Source organism: Amblyraja radiata, chromosome 22 (assembly GCF_010909765.2).
Source record: "Amblyraja radiata isolate CabotCenter1 chromosome 22, sAmbRad1.1.pri, whole genome shotgun sequence".
Lineage (NCBI taxonomy): Eukaryota > Metazoa > Chordata > Chondrichthyes > Rajiformes > Rajidae > Amblyraja > Amblyraja radiata.
Window position 1 is genome coordinate 27,977,971 of NC_045977.1, and position 22,999 is coordinate 28,000,969.

At 43.3% G+C, this 22,999-nt stretch overlaps 1 protein-coding gene across 2 annotated transcripts in view; it reads left to right on the plus strand.

Moving 5' to 3' along the window:
- map2k3 (mitogen-activated protein kinase kinase 3) overlaps positions 1 to 22,999 on the plus strand; it is a 90,970-nt gene that overhangs the window by 37,383 nt on the left and 30,588 nt on the right. For both annotated transcript variants that reach the window (XM_033040854.1, XM_033040852.1), the window contains exons 2-3: positions 5,631 to 5,700; positions 10,446 to 10,494. In XM_033040854.1, coding sequence (XP_032896745.1) covers positions 5,631 to 5,700; positions 10,446 to 10,494 — 119 coding nt within the window. The remainder of the gene's footprint in view (positions 1 to 5,630; positions 5,701 to 10,445; positions 10,495 to 22,999) is intronic.

The window sequence follows — 22,999 nt, forward strand, 5'->3', positions numbered from 1 at the left end:
GGGACTCCGAGTTCCGCAATGTGATGGTATAATTGTAGAAGCTGTTCCTCATCCTACTGGTACGAGACCTGAGGCTCCTGTACCACCTCCCTGATGGGAGGAGGGCAAACAGTCCATGGTTGGGGTGGGAGGGGTTTTTAATGATCTTCCCAGCCCGTCTCAGACACCGTTTTCGGTGGAGGGCATCCATGGCAGGGAGCGGGGCACCGATGATGTGCTGCGCGGTTTTCACCACCCGTTGTTGTACCTTCCTGTCCGCAACAGTGCAGCTGCTGTACCATACCGTGAAGCAGGTGGTCAGGATGCTCTCGATGGTACAGCGGTAGAAGTTGGTCAGGATCTGGGGGGACAGGTGGGCTTTCTTGAGCCTCCTCAGGAAGTAAAGGCGCTGCTGTGCCTTTTTGATCAGCGTGGAGGTGTTGAGGGACCAGGACAAATCCTCTGAGATATGTACCCCGAGGAATTTGTAGCTGGAGACGCGCTCCACCTCAGTCCCGTTTATATGGATGCGGGTATGACTGCCTCCTCTGACCTTCCTGAAGTCGACAATAATTTCCTTCATCTTCTTGGAGTTGAGGACGAGGTTATTGTTGGCACACCAGGTTGTCGGGTGCTGGACCTCCTCTCTAGGCTGACTCATCGTTGTCACTGATCAGTCCTACCACCGTGGTGTCGTCAGCAAACTTAATGATGGCGTTGGATCCGTACTTAGGGATGCAGTCGTGGGTGAAGAGGGAGTAGAGGAGAGGGCTGAGCACACAGTCCTGTGGCACGCTGGTGTTCAGTGTTATAGTGGAGAAGGTGAGGTTGTTGACCCTGACAGACTGTGGTCTGTTGGTGAAGAAATCCAGTGTCCAGTTGCAGAGGGAGGTGGAGATGCCAAGTCCGCTGAGTTTGGTGATCAAGCTGGCGGGGATGACAGTGTTAAAGGCAGAGCTGAAATCAATGAACAGCAACCTGATGTAGGAGTTGTTGTTGTCCAGGTGGGTCAGGGCAGAGTGTAGGGCCGCCGATATGGCGTCCTCTGTAGACCTGTTGGCCCGGTAGGCAAACTGATGGGGGTCCAGTGTGGGGGGGAGGCTGGCTTTGAGGTGAGCCAAGATCAGCCGCTCAAAGCACTTAGCAATGACAGGGGTGAGTGCCACTGGGCGGAAATCGTTGAGACTCCCTGTGGCTGACTGTTTGGGCACTGACACGATGGTTGATGTCTTGAGGCAAGTGGGGACAACACCCTGGGCCAGTGAGAGATTGAAAATGTCGGTGAAGACTGGGGATAGTTGTCCAGCACATGCCCTAAGAACCCGGCCAAGGATGCCATCGGGGCCGGCAGCTTTGCGCTCATTCACCTTGCTCAGTGCATCTTGTACAGCAGAGGTGGAGAGACTGAGGGGTTGTTCATTCGGGGGTGGAGCAACTTTGATGGCTGGGGTTTTGTTGTCCCGGTCAAAGCGAGCATAGAAATGGTTTAGCTCGTCAGGAAGGGTGGCGTTGTCTGGGGGAGGGGTGTTAACTTTATGGTAATCGGCAAGGGATTTGATTCCTTGCCACATGCGCCTGGGGTCAGAGTTGTTTTGGAAGTGCTCCTCAATCCGCCGTTTGTGATTGAGTTTGGCATTCCTAATTCCCATTTTCAGATTGGCCCTGGATGAGCTGTATCCCTCAGCGTTGCCAGATCTGAAAGCGGCATCGCGAGCCTTCAGTAGGAGTCTGACCTCCCTGCTCATCCACGGCTACTGGTTAGGGAAGGTCTTTATCTCTTTGTGGGTAGTGACATTATCGGTGCAGAATTTTATATAGTCCATAACTGTTGAGGTGTATGAGTTGATGTCCACTTGTGAATTGAAGGTGGACTGAGTAGCAAACAGACTCCAGTCTGTCTGCTGAAACTGCTGCTGTAAAACAGAGACAGCCCCCTCAGGCCAAACCTTCACTGTCCTCGTGGTAGGTTTCACACGTCTGATCAGAGGTGTGTATTTGGGGAGCAGGAACAGAGAGAGGTGGTCAGACTGACCAGGGAGGGGGAGGGCTTTGTAGGCTTCAGTAATATTAGTATAAACTAAGTCCAGAATATTGTTATGGGAAATGCTATTAAACATCAAGGGTAGCTTGTCATTCTCTTTCCATGGACATATTCATTATCTGGGACTATAAAACAAAGTACTAGAGGCATTTATTGACCAGGTAGCACCTGTGCAGGTTGGATTTGGGGGGTGGGAGGAGGGGGGGGGGGGGGGGGGGGGGGGGGAAGAAGAGAGAGGGGTGGATAGATAGACAAGTTTTGGGTTGGGACCCTTTGAATTCCTCCAGTACTTTCTTTTGCTCAAGATTCCAACATTTGCAGTCTCTTGTGGAATTTTTATCTGGGGCTTGAGCTAATAAGTCGCAAGTGTTATTTGTACTGCAGATGCCTGAATATTGTCAGGGTTATTGGTGGAATTAGTGTTGCTTATTCGAATGGTCAACTACACCTTCCACCATTCTGCATATGACATAGCAGGCTCTTCACATTATTAAGGTTCAGACTGGATTTGTCATTTTTGTGAAAGGACATAATCTGGGCAATTTTTCACATTACCTGGTAATGCAAAGAATTCTGGAATACCTTGCCCAGAGATATGAATATTTCTTAAATATTTCCTCGGAGTAGTAACTGCTGCAATGGCCAATTTTATATACTTTTGTGCGTGCGTATGTGTGTGTATTCCATTGTTCAATCTGGGACATATGACAATAAAACACTCTTGATTATGAATCTAATACTGGCTTCTGAGATGGGAAGGAGCACACCTCGAAGAAACTGACTTGCTGGGAACCAGTCACTAGAAACATCCAGCTGAACTTGATTATGAATGATTCACGTTTACCTCTGGCACTCGCATGTGGAGTTCCACCAATGTTGAAGATGGAGGTGCTCTTGGACAACGTAACCAAGCCTGACCACAACTCCAACCAGTACATCCCCATCCTTCCTCCCCACCAGCATGTACCAATTTCAAGCCCCTCTTTCCTTTTTTTAAAACACTGATTGCCCCCAAATTCTAACTCTTGACTGAACATCTGATCATACTGAGCCTGCACATCCCAGCCTTACTTGGATGTGACTACTACCCTATCTGATGTACTTACAGAGCACAGTATGTAATGCCAAGTCTACTGTTCATGATTCCTCCGACTAACACAATAGCATTTTGCAGGGTGTGACCACCGGCACCAACGTAGATTGACCCACACTTCGGTTTAATTTGCCCTCTTGGCACAATAGTTTGTAGCTCAGATTATCTCAAATCACGTTCAGATTTTAATTTCAAATAGTCAGCAATTTATAATTTGTTATCTTGTTTCCATGTTGCAGATTAACCAGTTTGATATTTATAAGATTTTTAAGAACAAGGAAGTTCTCTCGAGCATGCCAGCTAGCAATTTTTCCCTGCACTAACATCCCCCTCAAAAAACGGATTTAATTTGTCGTCATGTTATGTTTTATGGAGTTTGCAATGTACAAATTGCCCTGTTCCTTTTTGTGTAATACAACAGTGATCAGCTTTCAAAAATATGATGAAGGCTCCCAACCTGAAACATCACCTATCCATGCTCTGCAGAGATGCTACCTGACCCACTGTGTTATTTCAGCACTGTGTATTTTTGTTTATAAACCAGCATTTGCAGTGCCTTGTTTCTGAAAACATTTTGTTGGCTGTGAAATGCTTGAGTAAACCCGAGGATGCAAAATATGCGTTATAAAAGTATTTTTAACAGGAAATTGCAGGGAAGGGAAAGTTCCCATGAATGCTGTAGCTCCTTTCTAAAAAAAAAAAAGGCAAAGTGAAACAAAATACAAACTGCTGGAATCATTTAGTGGGCCCAGCAGCCATTTTGGGCGAAGACCATGTATCAGGACGATGTAGAACGTAGAAGGTGTAATGAGGGGTAAAGTAGGAGTCGGCAAGAGCATAAGGAGTCGGCTGATGGACAGAGTAAAGATTGGTGTAGCATAATCTGAAGAAAATAAAACCAGAAAATGTTGGCAACACTATCTGTTTCAGAACTGGCCATTTCTGTTGCAAATCGCCTTCCTGAGATTTTTATTGTTGTAAATCAGCATCTGTAGCTCTTATTATGATATTGGCTCAGTTTTTCTCTCTCCATTGGCACGGCCTAATCTGCTACGTATATCGGACAGCCTTGTATTATCATTCTCTAATAACACCAACCTCCCACCCAACCATTGACTGCAGAGCCTTATTCCTATGGTAACCCTGGCCTCGCTGTGTTGCAGGTGATCCCCCTGTCTTCGCTCTCTATTGTGGATGTTCTCTTTCCACAAATGCTGTTCAAGCTGCCTAGTGTTTCCAGCATTTTCTATTTTTATTTCAGCTTTCCAGCTTTTGCACTTATTCTTGATTTTTATTTGCCCCAAAGTTTGAAATAAAACTGCAGCCTGTGAGATAAATCAATAAAAAAATTGAAAGAGTGTAATATCACCAGAGGCAAATAGAATGTTGTACTGCACACAAAGTGACCTTTTAGCCCATTCTTTTCATACTGGCCATCAAATCCCAATCTGTACTAATCCCATTAACTAGCCCTTAAAGGGGTCCATGGCCTTCTATGCCTTGACGATTCGTGTCCGTTTAGATTTGTATATTTTGGGAGTTCTCTGCCTCCACTACCCTCCTATGGCAGTCCATTCCAAAATCAAGCATGCCAATTTATGGCTGTTTCCTCTTTGAAAATTCCTCATAACTTTGAGGACTTGTATCAGCAGCCACCCTACCCCACACCACCTCCCAGCCATTTTGTAACCAAGTTACTCCGTCCCAGGCAACATCTTGCTGAATTTCCTCTCCACCCTATCCTTGCTATAGTGTGCCAATCAAAACGGCAAACAATATTTCAGATATGTCCTTCCCAAAGTTTTATAAACTGTATCATCATTTAATTGCTCTTGTTATTCTATGCCCGGCTACAGAAGGTTCCCAAATGTCATCTCCACCACACTATGTGCCTGTGCTGCCACCTTCAGTGATCTTTTGACTTTTATACCAAGTGTCCCTCTTTCTCAATGGTCCCAAGGAGCCTACCGTTCATTGAAATGCTTTCCCTTATTTGATCTCTCTAAACGCATCATTTCAAACGATGGATTAAATTCCACCTGCCATTTATTAGGTGAACAATATCTGCAACCCAAAACTATCCTTCACACTCATTACAGCCCATCAATTTTGGATGTGGGGTGGAATCTACTTGTCATTGCTGGCATTTGAATCGGGCTTGTAAATAGCCAGGGAGGATGTTGGAGTCAGTAGAAAAGGAAGAGAGATTGTGAGAGATGCCAAAGATGCTGGCTTTGGACTTTACAATGTTCAACTGAGGAAGTTGTGACTCATTCTGGAATTGGTATCAAGCTGTTTCATGGCACCTATTTGGTTGGGAGGTCCAAGGAAATGCCAGAGGTAGAACTTTCCGTCATTAGCACATGTATAAAAAAAACAAAACACAGTATCTTGTGCAGAGAAAGAGATTCCTGTCAAGCTAATGTGCCTGGTTAATTTCTGGATAACTTATCAAATATTAATTTAATGTGAATCTGTCACATATGATTTCTGACTTTTTCTATTTTTGCTTCACAGGAAAAATGAAAAATAAACCTAATTTAAAAATCTCCGATGAAGTCTTCAAACAGCCAGTTACCAGTCCAACGTAAGTGAACCGACTTCTGAATTAGATTTGTATGTCCACATTAAACCTCTGTCTGTCTTGTTGCGTGCATTTAAAATATAGTCGCTAAAGCAGCTGTACAATCACTAAATACAATGTGAAGAGTTACCAGACGGAGAAGGAAGCCTATTGCTTTAAAAAGTATGAAGATAAAAACTGATCTATTGATTCCAGGAATATGGGTAGTAAGATTTTGATATTTTGATAGTTTATTATATTCTGCTGCATCAATATATTTGTATATAATAGACTAGTTATCCCTTTGAGTCTCTTCCTATCTTTCGCCCAGTAACTACTTTATTGTTCTGGTCCAAACCCAGTTTTGATCCTAGATGAAGTGTTATTGAATATAAAAACCCTTAAGGACTCCAGTGCAATTGAAATTTGCAGTGGGTCCCGAGACCATTATGGCCATTGGGATGTATGAGAAATTCTAGGCAATAATGTTGTAAACCACAAGGTAGTGATTTAGAAAATGATGCAAGTCTTGTGTAATTTATACATTGGAATATCTGTCCAACTAAATTAGCATTTTTAATTAGAACGTGTATATTAATATTCACGCTATTCCATTGATCTAGATTTTCACTTGGGATTCACCTGATTTCTTGCCATCTGATCTTCTCCACATTCTAAAGGCACACATTTGAGTAATGACCCATCACAACTAACTATTCACCAGCTGGTTATCCCATTGAGCCCTCATCCAAATCGAGATTACAAGCATTCATTTGCGAATAAATCATAAAGAGATCTATTTTCAGAGCCAAATTTAATCCTGTATTCTTCTAACCGTGATCATGATCATATTGAATGGCGGTGCTGGCTCGAAGGGCCGAATGGCCTACTCCTGCACCTATTTTCTATGTTTCTAACCCTGAAACAAACATGCTTTTCTAGATGAACAGGGTAACGATCTGTTGGAAACCTCCATTGGTTCCCTTGTTCTAGGCTAGAGATAATTGAGATTTTAATTTTCATTTCGAAACTATAACCCTAACCAAAATAAAACTGACTCGGGATTAAACCAGAGACTTTTTCCTAGTCCATTTCTATGCAAGAATATGTGTTTGGTGATTGGGACAGCTGTATTTTTGCTCTCTTAATCTTTTGAATTGAGAGACTGTTGTCTGCAGCGTGGTCACCTAATTTTACCAAATATATTTGTCATTTTTTTTACATGAACAGGTTTGAGTATTAGACCACTTTGTTTTAAATGTCCATCACACTTGACACTGAAAACAGCCTTTATTGTCTTTATGATTATTTACATTTAGGCCCTATGCGCATGCGTGCAGATTATTTACTTATTATCTTTCCAGGTTAACTTTTAAATCTGCCATAGTTAAATTAACACACACCAAGTGGGACCCGTTGGGTCCCGTACTGTCAACGCACGGTTGCGGAGGGAGGTGGCGTCCTGCGGCCTCACTCTCTCAATTTCTCACTCTCCCACTCATGGGAGGAGGGGCACAGAGAGGGAGGGGGGAGCGTAAAGGGGGGGCAGAGATGGAGTGGGGTGGAGAGAGGGCGGGTGGTAGAGTTTGATTGGAGGGGGGGCACGTCGTCCGAGGGCGGGCACGTCGTCATTGGATTGGGCTGGTTCCCGAACCTCGCTGCAGGCTCGACTCTATGATCTTTGGCAGGCAGGGCTCGAGTACTGGGGAGTGGTCAGGAGGTGACCACGTCACTCACAGCGTGAGCAAGAAGTTAGTGCTCTATGATCTTTGGACAGCGGGGTTTTTTTCAAATTTTTTCGGCAGCGACGACGGGAGCTGTGACGGACCCGACAGCTCTAATACAGGGCCCGACTTACTCGTTCCTCACTCGCAATACATGCCGCAGTCTTCAGCGATGATCTTCGGTGTTCAGTCGATGGGGAGACTTTTGAACAACGGGGGGAGGAGGGAGCGGTTGGTGATGACGTCAGTCGCAGCGCGAGCAGATGGCACGGCAGGCAGGCAGATCCATTGATATATCATCAGCAAAAAAATAACGCGTTTTGAATTCAAATTTTGATTCGATTTGTGAACATTTTTAATGAAGGAATAATGGACTAAATTTTCGGGTAAGCCAATTTTTGATTTGAAAGGGTAAATCTCCACCGGAAGATGTAAAAGATTTCCTGTTAGCGCATCGTTTCTTTGATGTGATCACACACATGCTCTCTCGCTCTCTCACCAGCTGATTGCATTTTTACTTCATTTCCATTGCCATTGCACTTTCAAGCACAGGGCAGGCCAAACAACTCATTTCATTTTCATTAAGGGCTAACAAATTATTTATTCAAGTACATTGCATACTAAAAGTGTTCTGTAGTTTCTCAGCTCAGACAGACAGTTCTGTCCTCTCCCTCGCCATCTTGCAGACAGTCTGAGCCACGCCCACACTTCCAGGATTTATAGTCCCTCCCCCCCTCCCACTGGAAGGGGTGTGGCCTCCATGGTGGTGATTGACAGGAGAGAGAATCTCAAAATGTTTTAAACAATAATAAGTCTTATTTTTCATCGATGGGGAAAATCCTCAGGGCCTGCGCAGCGGAGGAGGACTCTGAGTAAGATGGCCAAAAAATCACAGCCATAGGTGGTAGCATTTTTTCTAAAGTCAAAGAACAGTGCAAACAGGAAGTCATCAAGATGAGACTTTTAATTATAGATGTGAACGGTGCATGAGGCTAGTTGGTGCTCCTATCCTAGTTCGGATCAGGTAACCTAACATAGCATTGGGATTCAACATCAGATATTCCAGTCTTGTGACCGGTTACATGCTGGTTAAACTTTCTAATCGTTGATGGAGTTTGTTACCAAAATTCTTTGCTTTTGTAGGCTGGAAAGTAGAAAAGAATATGCTTGTGCCTTACCTAACAAGTTTCATGGATAGCTAGCCATTTAATACAGACAGCCTCTCCTTATATTTTAGTCCTATGGTTAACTGCATAGCAAAGGAGTCTTTCAATGTTGACTAGGAATCGCCAGACATATATTAAATCACGCCAAGAATCATGTCATTTTGTTTTTAGTTGAGGGGTTTCGTAAATATCTGGCTTGTACACATTTTTCCAACCTGCCAGAAAAATGCACTTTGCATCTAATATTTAAAGCAACTGAATCTGAGCAAGGTCATGAATCGTCAATTTTATCCATTGCCAAGGGGGTGCGGAATTGGTCCCACTGTAATTCTGACAGATAAGTCCCTAACCCTTTCATGAAACCGTTCTTTAATAGAAGGGAATATCTCTTGTTTTTTTCAATGGTCTACTGGGTTGATCAACACCTTTGGGTTGCTTGCTCCAGATTGGCTTTCTGTGGACAGACATAACTATCTGGCGTAAAAGGAGATGATGCATTGCATACAACCTGTGAAAGGTCTTTTGGATAAAATGATCAATTAGTCGCACTCCTCTGCATTCGCCCTTTTAACACTGCAATTTAAAAAATACTGTTCTACATATTGGTTGTAATTACTATTTAGTATATTCAAAACAATAATTCAAATCATAACTATATGTGCAGATTAAAAAAAATCTTCAGCCAGACTCCCTCCAATCTGCCTTGGAGCAAGCTTTCCATAAACTGTTTTTGAAGGGAACTGAGTGAATAGACATGGTGGTACACCTGCTCCTCACCTGAATGATGGTACTGTCTGTGCAAGTCACATGCTTTTAATTTTTCTTCACTTATGGAAGGGATTTTCCCATTTGCAGTCTGAGCCAGTTATTTGACAAATGTTTGTTGGGCCAAAAATTTAATATGTGGAAAATGTTCCTACTTTATATTCTGGGAATTTTACCAGCTGGCCTGATCAAGAGTAAAATTTGAGGCCCTTATTCTGTGTCTTGTTCAATGGAAACACTGTCTGTTCAAGGGAATCCAGAGGCAATGTGATGTGGCTTGGGGTTTTCCTAACTCATCCAGGATAACAGATCAGGAAGGAACCTGTATGGATGTAGACAAATTTTATTATTGGCACCATTTGTGTGATCCTTTCTTTACCTCTTTTCCTGTTATGTAGCATGCAAGTTGTTCTATATTTGCACACAATCAAATTCAAAGTGAATGCAGGTGCTCCACGGGTTACTGCAGGATTCTGTTCCTGTGAACTGTTCCTGAACTAGACAGTTCGCAAGTCAAAGGTGCTGCTGCGAATAGAGTTCCCACATGGCAGAAGATGCCTGCAGCCACACAAATCCATCCTGCTGGTCTGCTAAATGCTTGTTCCTAAGTCAGGCATTCGTAAACTGGGAGAACCTGTACACTCCATCCAGAAAATTGCTACTCTTGTATGTTTAGTTTAGAGATGCAGCAAGGAAACGGGGCCCTTTGGCCTACTGAGTCTGCGCAGACCAGCGAACCCCGCACATTAACACTATCCTACACGCACACTAAAGTTAAATTTACCAAGACAATTAACCTACAAATCTGTACGTCTTTGGAGTGTGGTAAGAAACCGGAGCTCCCGGGGGAAACCCACACAGGTCACGGGGAGAACGTACAAACTCCATACACACAGCACCCACAGTCAGGATAGAACCGGAGTCTCTGGTGTTGTAAGGCAGCAACTACTGCTGCGCCACCGTGTCTGCCCTATCCTCCAGTTTTTCCACTTCTGAAGTCTTATAAATCTACCACTTGTGTTGCTCGGTGTTAAACTTGCGGTCTTGCTGCTGTTGTACAATGAGTGCATTTTTCTGGTAAGTTAAATAAATGTTACTTCTAATTTATTTTTAGGCCGCCACGAGATCTGGATTCGAAGGCTTGCATTACAATTGGAGACCGAGTAAGGATTTTTTTTTCATGCTATTTGTTTATTGAAAATTCATTCCCTGTTCTCAGTGTTCTAATGCAAAGCTGGAGATGATTTGCTAGCTGCGTTTTGTTTATTTTAAACTTAATTATATGGATTTCGTTAAGTACAGATTTATAGCTGAATTTATATTTAGTTTATGATGCTGTTATTGCATAGCAGCAACTGACATTGCAATTCCGACTGCAGTTCCAAATGCCAAAACGCTCTGATTATGTAATGGTCTTGAGAGGACTCGGCAGTGAATAAGACCAAGTTTGAATGGTTCCTGATTTTAAATGGAATGTTAAACTAATATCCCTATCTGAAATCCATTTTGATGGATGTGAACGATTCCTTAGCTTTACTTCAAAGAAGAGTTATCTTTGAACCTGTCATTTATCTCTCAATCAATATTAAAAGAAAAATATGTTATTGAGTCACCATCTTTGTTGTGTGTGTTGGACATTGGCTGTGTGCAAAGTGACTGCTATAGGGGGGCGCAGTGACGCAGCAAATAAAACTGCTTCAACGTGACTCCAGGAACATGGGTTTGCTCCTTGCTGCTGTCTATACATAATCTCCCTGGTTCTTTGGTTTCCAGAGTACATAGGAGTGGCAGAAGAATGGGGTGGAGGGGGAGAGGCAGGGGCAGGTACAGGGGAGTTGATGGCCATGGAGAGACCAGTGCACAGGGAAATAATGCATGAAGTGGAATTGTGATGATACTCCTGAGAACCGCTATGGTGTTGGGGCTGAATAGCTTCCAAAGTTGTTCAAGATACTGCATGAAAAGGGGCCCTTTGGCCCAACTTGTCCATATTGACCAACGAGCCCATCTAAGCTAGTCCAATTTTCCTGGGCTTGACTCGCGTCCATCTAAATGTTTACAGTCCATACACATATCCAGATATCTTTTACATGCTATTATACCTGCCTTGACAACTTTCACTGGCAGCTGGTTTTATATACGCGCGTGCGAGCGTGTGTGTAAGCCCGTTAAGGGCTTTGTAGACATAAAGAAGGATCTCGAAATTTATTCGGAACCGCACAAGGAGCCAGTGGAGAGAGGCCAGATTCGGGGTATGTGGTCCCTTTTTCTGGAGCCTCGCTGCGGGGTTTTGGACCAGTTGTAGGTGGGACAGGGAAGATTGGCTGATTCCAGTGTAAAGGGAGTTGCAGTAATCAAGGCGGGAGGAGATAAATGTGTGGATGATCTTTTCGAGGTCATCAAACTGGAGGAATTGTTTTATTTTAGCTATCGCCCGAAGCTGGAAGAAGCTAGCGTTTACCACGGCATTGACTTGCTTTTCAAATTTCAATGCTGAGTCAAATATCACGCCAAGGTTTTTGACGTGAGGTAATGGGGTAAGGCTTCCAAGGCTGCCTGCTATCATTTTGATTGAGTCCGAGGGGCCGAGAAGGATGACCTCAGACTTACTCTCATTTAGTTGGAGGAAGTTCTGGGCCATCCAACACTTTATATCCTCGAGGCAGCGGATAAGGTTAAGCAGCTTTGATCGTTTTTTGGGCTTCAGGGGGAGATAGAGTTGTGTAGCGTCTGCATAGCAATGGAAGGAAATGCCGTGCCTTTGAATGACTTGGCCTAAGGGGAGCATATACAGGGAGAAGAGAATGGGACCAAGGATGGAACCTTGTGGAACCCCGCAGCAGAGGCTAGCTGGGAAGGAGAAAGAGTTGCCTATGTTAGTAGAGAAACTCCTACCTTTGAGGTAGGAGATGAACCAGCTCAGGACAGTGCCATCAATACCAACCCTGTACCGGAGACGGTCAATTCGGATGGTGTGGTCGACAGTATCAAATGCGCTGAGGTCGAGGATTGCACAGTTGCTGGAGTCAATGGTGAGCAGTAAGTCATTATGTACCTTCAACAAGGGAGACTCTGTGCTGTGGTGGGCCCTGAAACCTGATTGGAAAGTTTCCAAGATAGTATTTTGGTGAAGGTAAGGCATAAGTTGACTTAAAATTACCTTTTCAAGGGCTTTTGAAAGGAAAGGCAGTTTTGAAATAGGTCTATAGTTGCTTGGCAAGGTGGGGTCGAGGTTAGGTTTTTTTCAGGAGGGGCTGGACCGATGCCCTGACCGATGAAGGCCAGTGTGCCAAAAGCTGCCTTTGCTGCTGCCTACTTGTGACACCTCTTTCAGGAAACTGTACTTCTATGTACTACGATCCCTGTCCTCATCCATAACTATTTTAAAGCTAATAGAGCTCTGGTCGCTGGTCTCCAAAGGTTCTCCCACTGACACTCAGTGAAGGGGGGGGGGGGGGGGGGGGGGGCGCCGTCCTGTGTGGTATGGCTGCCCAGCCTGCAGCTGTCTGTTTTTCATCTTTTTTCTTATTTTTAGTTAGTTGAGTGTTTTGTTTTTAGGAGTTCTAGCCTTTTTTATGTGGGGGGGGGGGGGGAAGGGGGAAACTACCTTTCAGGGTCCCTACCTGGTCGGAGAGGCAGCATTTCTCCGGGCTGCACCGTCGACGCGGCCTACCAGCGGGCCTGGAGCAGCGTTTCCTGAGGGGACCGCCCAGAACCTCGGCTTCGGCAGCGGCACAGCGCTGGAGCGTTATCGCGGAGCAGAGCGGGCGATGCCTTGCCCGGGTCACCACGCTGGAGCTCCGGTGAGCTGAAGACCGCCGAGTAAAACATCGCGGAGCTGCGGGACTGTGGAGCGGCCAGCTGCGGGCGGCGGCGCTGAACTTTACACCAGGAGTCTGCGATCTCACGACGAGATCGCCAGTAGTGGAGCTCCATCCGGCGCGGCCTTGTTGGCTTCGGAAGCCGCGGTCTCCGGTAAGGGAAGCGGCCGTTCCAGGGTTCCCACGCCGCTGAGAAGATTCTCCTGACGCCGGAGTACAATCACCCGGCGAGAACGGCCTATAACATCGAGCCTCCGTAGCGGCGACCGTGGAGGCCTCAATAGGCCCGACTATGGGTGGACATGGGATAGGACTGGACTTTGTGTCTTCCCTCATAATGGGAACCATTGTGGGGGGAAGTTTTTTTATGTTAAAGTTCTTTATTATTGTTATGTTTGTATTCTTTTTTATGTGCTACATTGGCAACAAGAATTTCACTACACCTAGGTGTATTTGACTAATAAACAAACCTTTGAAACCTTTGAACCTTTGCTTTTTGCCATTTCCTACGAATAGGTCTAGCTTTGCTCTCTCCCTTGCAGGACCCTCTACATAATGCCCGAAGAAACTTTCCTGAATACACTTGACAAATTCCACCCCATCTATGTCCCTGGCATTATGGCAATCCAGTATACATTGGGAAGGTTTAAAATCCCCATACTTTGACAACCCCATTAGTCTTGCAGCTGTCTGTAATCTCCTGGCATATTTGTTCATTTAATTCCCATTGACTATTTAGGATCTATTGTGCAATCCCAACAAGGTGACCATCTTTTTATTTCTCTGCACCACCCATGTAGCCTCAATAGAAGATCCTTTAGTAATGCCATCTTGGACTACTGCAGTGATGTTGTCCTTGTGCTGTAAACCAACTCCCTCACCTCTTTGTCACCTGAAGTACTGAAAACCTGGAACATTAAGCTGCCTTAGTCCCTCCCTTAGCCAGATTTCTGTAATTACTATAACGTCCCAGTTGCATGCACCTCTCCACGACCCGAGTTAATTTGCCTTGCCTAACATTGAAATAAATGCAACTTAATCCATTGGGTTTCCTTACTTCAGTTGATTGAAAGCGATCCTTTGACACTGATTTGAAAGAGGAAAGGGTACTTATTGTTTGTAAACTGAGTATCCCTCAGCTGACATCACCAATGGCGGATTATCTAAAGTTAGGGGAGCTTGTTGTGTTTCCGATAGTAAAGTATTAACTGCACTTCGCAGGCTGTAATTATCTTTCTGGAAACCTCAGACATTTAAGCGTTAGAGATAAACGAGTATTTAACAGAAATGACCCTGGCAGGAACTTTCTGTATGATAACAGGAAAGATTTGAACTTTTATCCTATAATGCAAACTTTATTTGTTAGCAAGGTTTGTCAATTGTGTACCTACTGCTTGCTCTTTTACCAGAGCTATAAATTGTTCTCTTTCATCTGTCTTTGGCATATGCATTAATATTTATGTTCCTCTATTAATTGATTCACTTTTCCATGCTGGTTGCGAATTCTAACACATTTATAATAGGCTTTTGAATGAAATAATCTCAGCAGTTTATCTTATGCTCAGTATAAAACCTGAGTGGGTTATTGTGGTTCTCTGGCCAATGCATACTTACAATTTGACTGATTTTTAAAGGCTCCTTACTTACCAAAGCTGATGGAAGATTTAATGTGCTGCTCAAAGCAATGGCTAGGAGTCTCTGAGCTCATCAATAATAATCAAGAAATCCTGCTTGCACTACAGCTGTGATAAATTGGGATGTGGATTTGCTGCAGGACTGAATGAATTTGGGCCATTCCTTTAGGCAACGTATTGTCTTCCAATTTTTGTTTGTGTTCAGCGCCTGGAGAAAGATTTCACATTTTGCAATATCTAAGAAGCTTGATTTAGAATAATCAAAAAATCTACAAAGGTATTAGATGTAGTTATATATTTCCACCACCATTTGTCTATATCTCCCCATCAGGTCTGAGATATACATCAGAACACATGAAGAGCAATTGCCATGAAACTCGTACCCGAGCCATAATGTTTAACTTGTACATTGGCATCAGCACAATGCACTGAATTATGAAAAGAATTTTTGGAGGCAGTGTTTCTGCTGAATACTGATAGAGAATTTCGGAGAAATCACTATCTGGAGCAGAAACTAATGAGTCAGTGACTTGGAGGATTGCTTATCTGGGAGATGAGCTGTTTTTTCCTGATGCCACCAAGATAATCTGAGAACATTGTCAATCACAGTTACCATTAATAGGTTGGAAAATGCTCAACAGTGCATCTAATTTAATCTGTGGAAGTATACCAACCAATAGTTCCCTCGTGTTATTCTCTGAAGTTTTTTGCTGATGTTACATATAAGGGTATTTGGGGTGTGGCTAATTGCTTGACAGTTTTCTGTTGTCACCAATAGATATCTGTGCTAATGACTAGTTCACAAAATGTAATCACGAATTAAAAGAAAAGAAGAAAATTCATAGCCCCTTCATCGAGAAGATTTGGTGTTGCCTCAACAATTCTCTCAACCTTGAGGATTCTCACTAACCTCTGGAGAAGGTATTCTAATGGAATGCATTTCAGCGTGGTATGTCATTTGCATATGCAGAGACTGCTGAACACGGGCGAGTCCATCAAAGGCTTATCACTTCCTTCCATCCACTACATCTTCACGATGTGGTGCATTAGGAAGGCTGGAAGTATCATCAAGGATGCCTGTCAATCTGGCCATTCCGTTTCCTTAGCTTCTGGGAGAAGATGCAGGAGCTTAAAAACCCAGACATCCAGACTTAAGGATGGCTTCTTCCCTACTGCTATCAGATTCCTGGATCAATCACCTTGTTCACACCTCTTCCCAGAGATGTTGCCACGTACTCTTAGCATTAGCTTGACCTCATTTGGTTATTCCTTTATTGCATTTTAGTATCCGTAGCACTACGGCAGATTACGATACAACCTTTGCACCATTCTGTTGTTTTGTACTCGTGGTATTGTTGTATTTATTGTTACCGTGTGTAGTGCTTGCTCCGAGTTTCATGTGAACGAGAATTTCTTGCACTATATATATATATATATATATGACAGTATATAGTGGCACAGCGGTAGAGTTGCTGCCTCACAGCACCAGAGACCCAGGGTCGTCCTGACTACAGGTGTTGTCAGTATGGAGTTTGTATGTTTTCCCTGTGATCCCGTGGGTTTTATCTGGGTGCTCCAGTAGTTTCCTCCTGCATTCCAAAGACATACAGGTTTGTAGGTTAATTGGCTTGGTAAATTGTCCCTAATGTATAGGATAGTGTTCATGTACAAGGTGATCACTGGTCGGTGCGGACCTGGTGGGCCAATGAGCCCATTTCCACACTGTTTCTTTAAAATCTAAAGGCAGCAAATTATTCTGAATTTGGAAAATTTGGCTGCCTGATTCATGATACTTGTGCATAACATGGCATGAAAATCTTGTAGGAGTGAAAGGATGTTGATCATCTTTAATGCCTAGTTCAACTTCTGATATAATATGACACAAATGGTATTATCTGTTTTTACTTCAGAAGACAGATTGAGTTTTCAGCCTCAGGTTTTCTGCTGCAAGGTATAAATAACTATATTTCTTCTGCACTGTGGTGTAGATCTTATGGCTAGGTATTGGAAACGTCTGATTTTCCTTCTGTTGCTTGGGACTAGTCAGGCTAAAAAAAGGTATGCAGTTGTTTGGATGGTAGAATGCAAAGAATGTTAAAAAATAATGGATTATCCAGCTAACACATCTACATTAGTTTTCATATATCCAGCTGTAAATCAATTCTGATGTCACGTGCATATAGGTTATGCGATAGAAGCTCACATGACGTGATATTTAACGGAGTAGGAAGGAACTGCAGATGCTGGTTTCAACCGAAGATAGATATTAAAGCTGGAGTATCTCAGCGGGACAGGCAGCATCTCTGGAGAGAAGGGATGGTTGATGTTTCGGGTCGAGACCCTTCTTCCGAGGGATCTCCCAGCCTCACCAACAATCTGCCTGTGCTTCTCCCTTTGACCATTACCACCTTCACCTGTGATCTCCTGAGCTAAACTTTAAGAGGAGCGAGTGGTACATTTTTATACCAGCTGAAGTTTGAAAGGCTGATCATTGGTTTTTCTGCAACTTTAATTTACTAATAAATCAAAGCAATAGCTTGGAATTATTTTCTTGGGAGGTACTTCAGCAACCTAAATGCTCAATTACTTTTTGGATACTGTGGTCATGTTTTGTTTAGTTTAGAGATACAGTGCGGAAACAGGCCCTTCGGCCCACTGAACTCATGCCGACCAGTGATCCCCGCACACTAACGCTATTCTACACACAATAGGAACTATTTACAATTATACCAAGTCAATTAACCTACTACCCTATATGTCTTTGGTGTGTGGGAGGAAACTGGAGATCCCGATAAAAACCCACACAGGTCACGGGGAGAACGTTCAAACTCCATACAGACAAGCACACGTAGTCAGGATCGAACCCGGGTCTCTGGCGCTGTAAGGCAGCAACTGTGCCACCGTGCAGCCCTAAAATACAACCGTTCCTGAGGAAGTGAATAGACTTTTTATTTAATGATACTGCGCTACAAAATGTTGCTGCAAAATTTTATAAAATGCACCATCCTGCAAAAGCAGAGACAATGGCATCTGTTCGACCAAGACACAAGAGTCTGCAGACACTGGAATCGAGAGCAAAGAAACGAGCTACCAAAGAAACTCAGCGGGTTAGGTAGCATCTGTGGAAGGAAATGGATTGTGCTTTCCAGATGAAAGATCTTGACACAAAACATACGTGGTCCGTTTCCCCTCTGCTGATGCTGCCTGATCCGCTGACCTCTCCCAAAAGCTCATTTTCAGCTTTGCGCAGGCTTGCTCCATTTCCATATTACCAGACGACCATAATTGACACAGTCTTCCCTCAGGATATTTTGTTGTTGAACAGCCGTGCCAAATATCAATACCACACTTCAAATTGACATGGGCAGGTTCACACTATCTGAAATAACAAAGTATTGCACACATTATTTAATATAGTTCCTCAGATAAAGAGAAACTGCCATGATAGATTTTTAAAATAAGAAAACTATCTTTTCTCATGCAAAGTCTTATGCACTGTCTAAAATAAATCATCTAAATGAGATGGAGGTGATTGACTGTCAGGCCAGCAGTTTATCATTATGGGGAAGACATGCAGCTGATTCCTAGAACGCTTTACTGTGTTTGCATGGTTAGTGACAGAACATTCAATTATTAAAACTCTTTGAATGAAACTTCCTTTTATCAGCTATAACTGACATGTTGACATGTTCTTCCAGTCGCTATTTTGTGCAGAAATTGTATTTAAATAAGTCTGAGGACAACCAAAACCACTGGCAACTGCTCGCCTTTGGTTTATAGCTTGTTTTATAGTTGTAGAATTATACAATGTGGAAATAAGCTCTTCACCCCAACTAGTCTCCATGCCAACCAAGGTGTCTCCTGAGCTAGCCCCATTTGGCCCATAAGAGGATTTCAGTATAGTAGTAAAGAGGTTCTTCTGCAGTTGTATAGGGCTCTGGTGAGACCACATCTGGAGTATTGTGTACAGTTTTGGTCTCCTAATTTGAGGAGGGACATCATTGTGATTGAGGCAGTGCAGAGTAGGTTCACGAGATTGATCCCTGGGATGGCGGGACTGTCATATGAGGAAAGATTGAAAAGACTAGGCTTGTATTCACTGGAGTTTAGAAGGATGAGGGGGAATCTTATAGAAACATATAAAATTATAACAGGACTGGACAAGCTAGATGCAGGAAAAATGTTCCCAATGTTGGGCGAGACCAGAGCCAGGGGCCACAGTCTTAGAATAAAGGGGAGGTCATTTAAGACTGAAGTGAGAAAAAACTTTTTCACCCAGAGAGTTGTGAATTTGTGGAACTCACAGCCACAGAGGGCAGTGGAGGCCAAATCACTGGATGGATTTAAGAGAGAGTTAGATAGAGCTCTAGGGGCTAATGGAGTCAAGGGATATGGGGAGAAGGCAGGCACGGGTTATTGATAGGGGACGATCAGCCATGATCACAATGAATGGCGGTGCTGGCTCGGGGCCGAATGGCCTCCTCCTGCACCTATTTTCTATGTTTCTATGTAACCCTCTATGTCCTTTACCATCTACCTGTCAAAATGTCCTTTCAGATACTGTCCTCTACCACTTTCTCATTCCACATACTGTGTGGAAAAAGTCAAAATTATTGACGAGGACTCAAACTTGACGTCTGGCTATTGCAATACATTGAAATAAGCCATCCTAGTTCTTTAACTATATGCACTCTTAACCAATCACTGGTGTCTGCATTGATGGTCTTTGGTCAAGAGATTTTGAAGGAGCATGGCTCCTCTGGATGGGGGTTTTGTGGTGCAAATCAGCCTGGTATTTGATGGTGTCAGATTGGTATATATTGGTTGGGATATTGGGGGCAGAATTTTAATGCATTGTTAAGGGGAGGGGGGACAATCTGGGAGGGGCTGGTGATTTATTTTGGTGCTTGGTGGTGGGTGGGATCTAAGGGTATTAAGTATTTCACCTAGCTTGCCAATGGGGCGTGTGGCCATCAAGGGTACTCTAAGGACAAAGTGGGAAATCGTTCCAGGCAGATAAGGATGTTATGCATTAGGCAACCCTGGTGGAATTTCTCGGTTGTCATGTTTTGATTGCAAATGCACTGTAACCTGGCTGACGTTGATTATTTTTCTTTTGCTTGCTTACGTTGAGGTGGAAATTCCAGCACAATGCTTTCTGATTTCTGGGTAATTACTTTGCCATGTCCAGCTGTGGTTTAGTTTTATTATTGTCATCTGTACTGAGGTACAGTGAAAAGCTTTGACCTGAAATATTCCCACCAATGGCACTGGTGCAACTTGTTGAACTGCCCCCTCAGAGTTCCAGTGAACGCGATTCAATCCTGACCACCGTGTGGAGATTGCATATTTTCCCTGTACCATGCGGGTCGATGGATAAATTGCCCCTTGTGTGCAGGATCAAGGTCAAACAGGAGTAGACCAGTGCTGCAGCTGTACAACATGTAATGAAGAACAATGTATTTCATATATTTGAGTGAAAACTTGAAAAGTTTGATCAACTATAGTCTCTTTTACTTTTCACTGGTGCTGTCTGTCCTGCTGAACACTTCCAGCATTTTATACCTTAATTTCAGATTTCCAGCATCTGTAGTTTTTTGCTTTTAGAGTGAAGCAGATTAGTTTGTTTCCAAGATTCTTCAGTAATTCAATATTCACTGAAATTGTTCAAGTCAGTTGTAATTGAGATGTACTTTCAGTACTTGGTGTCAACTAGCACATACAGCATCTAAAAGTGAAGATACAAATTTATATTAAGCTGTGCCTTTAGTTTTGTGTGCCTGTCTAAGTCCTATTCACTAGCTTCATGCAAGATAGTATCATATGGGCCCTGCAACATTTGAAGTGACATTTAACAAGGTTGTAGATTTCATTTTGTGTGACCTTATCTTTGGCAGTAATGGCCTTTGTTATTTCTGTGTCGGTGTTAGCATGCTAAAAGTACCAGCACTCTAAAATGTCTCGACTCCCAGCCTCCCTCCTCTACATTTCCAATCCCCACAAAAGGTGGAAAAAAGGTTTTGCCCAAGTCACAACATTTTAAATCCTGCATCACAAAGGGTTACCTATGGGTGCTGCGGTTTCCTCCCACATCCTTTTTTCCCGGTATTTTATGTGGGGGGGGGGGGGAACCGGGTAGGGTAAGGGGGAAACTGTCCTTCAGTTGCTTCCTGGCGCAAGTCGCATCCTCGCCCCCCCCCCCCCCCCCCCACCACGGCCTACCAGCTGGATTGCCGTGGCCTTTCCTGCCAGGACCAGACCAGAGCTTCAGCAGCGGCGGCGAGGCGCTGGAAACATCGCGGAGCGGGCGAGGCATTCCTGGGATCACCGCTTGGGCTGCTGCTCCAACATCGCGGAGCTGTGGGTGCGGAGCTCCCAACGCAGATGGCGCTGACTTTAACATTGCGGAGTCCTAGGACCCTTTGCCGGGGGTCGCCAGCACGAATCTCCGCCCAGCACGGCCTGTGGACATCGGGAGCCGCGGACTCCGGTCGAAGGTGGCCGACGAGAGGTTCCCGGCGAGAGGGCCTGAACATTAGGCCGCCCCTAGCGGCGACTACGGGGTGCTCAGGAGGCCCCGACCATTGGGGAACATCGGCGAGGAGGTTGACTGGAATTTGGTTCCTTCCATCACAGTGGGGAACTTTGGTGCTGCTGTGGGGATGTTTGTGTTGTGGACTAGTGTGTTCTGTGTTGGGTTTTTTTATTTTTTATTTTTTTGTATGACTATGGGAAAAATAATGTTGTTGTCTCTTCATTGAAGACAATGACAATAAATTAAGTTAAATCAAAATTAAAAAATTAAATCAAATCAAATTAAATTAAATTAAAAATTAAATTAAATTAAAATAAATTAACTAAAGAAGTGTGGGTTTGTAGGTTAATTGACTCTGAAAATTGTCCCAAATGTGAAGGGACTAGATAAGAAAGTGTGGTAATATAGAACTAATGTGAAAGTATGATCAATGGCTGGCATGAACTTGGTGGGCCGAAGGGCTTGTTTCCATGCTGTATCTTTAAATTGAAGATTAAACTAAACAAAGCTCGAAACATGTACTAGAAACCAGCACAGTTGTGCAGTTGGAGTGGGAGCATCGGAAACCACTGTCCAACAAACTGGCTCCAGCTGATACTGTGACCCCCAGTTAGGGAAAACATTGATCTATGCACTGGTGCACAAGAAGTTACCCTCTTTCATCCCAACCCAGCCTTTTTGGGAAGAGTTCCTCAAAAATCTTTGTTGTACCTTTTCAATTCTGTGTCAGACAGAACTGAATGCTGCTTTTGTTATACTTATCTATTGGCTCTCACCAGTGATCTCAGTGTTGACGCATAATCTCACGTATGCAGTGACATTCTAAGTTTACGACGTTGGTCAAAATACCTTGTAATCAATTATAGCTGGAAGCATCTTGCAATTCATTATAAATAAAGATTACATGTAACCATAGCCAACGGCCATTATATAACGTCAGAGCAGTCTTAGCAAAACGTCTGAGGAGGCCTGAACTTGCAAAATATTTAGTTTTCAAAAACCTTTCCTTGAATTGACAAAAACAGCATGTGACATTTTATGGTTTGATCTGTGCCAGTTTTGCAGATAAATCTAGAAGCGTTAGACAATCATGGCTCAACTACTTTGCAATACTGTTTGTGGCCAATGAATTTCAGTGCCTAATCCAGAGTTCATCTGCTATTTATTGATTTGTTTTTCATTTTGGTTTGTATACTTTAATGACGACTTTAAAGTTATATACAAGAAATGTAATAATTTGGGATCTGAAATTAAATGGGGATAATATACAGTTTTGAAAATATGTTGGTATATGCAATCCCAAATATAAAACTGCAAATGGCAGGGTGATGCGAGCAATCTCATTATTTTAATTGTAGACTTGTGTTTGTCAGAGTTGCTGCATTAAAAATCAGCTTTATTTGACATTGATCTTTTTGATATTATATTTAAAATTAATTAACTGATTAGTGCTCTAGCTCGCTATATAATTTCCTCAGCTAAGCTATCAAAGTGCTTTGATCATATACCAATCCACAATCTCTGAGCTTTTTCAACAATTGTGAAGTTTTGTCATTTCAACTTTGATGGTAATTGAATGCATGGGATCTGACAAAGGCAATGAAAGTTTTTTTTAAATAAATACTTTAAGATAAAGTAAATTCAGGCATACTATACAAATTTTTGACTAACTGATGGA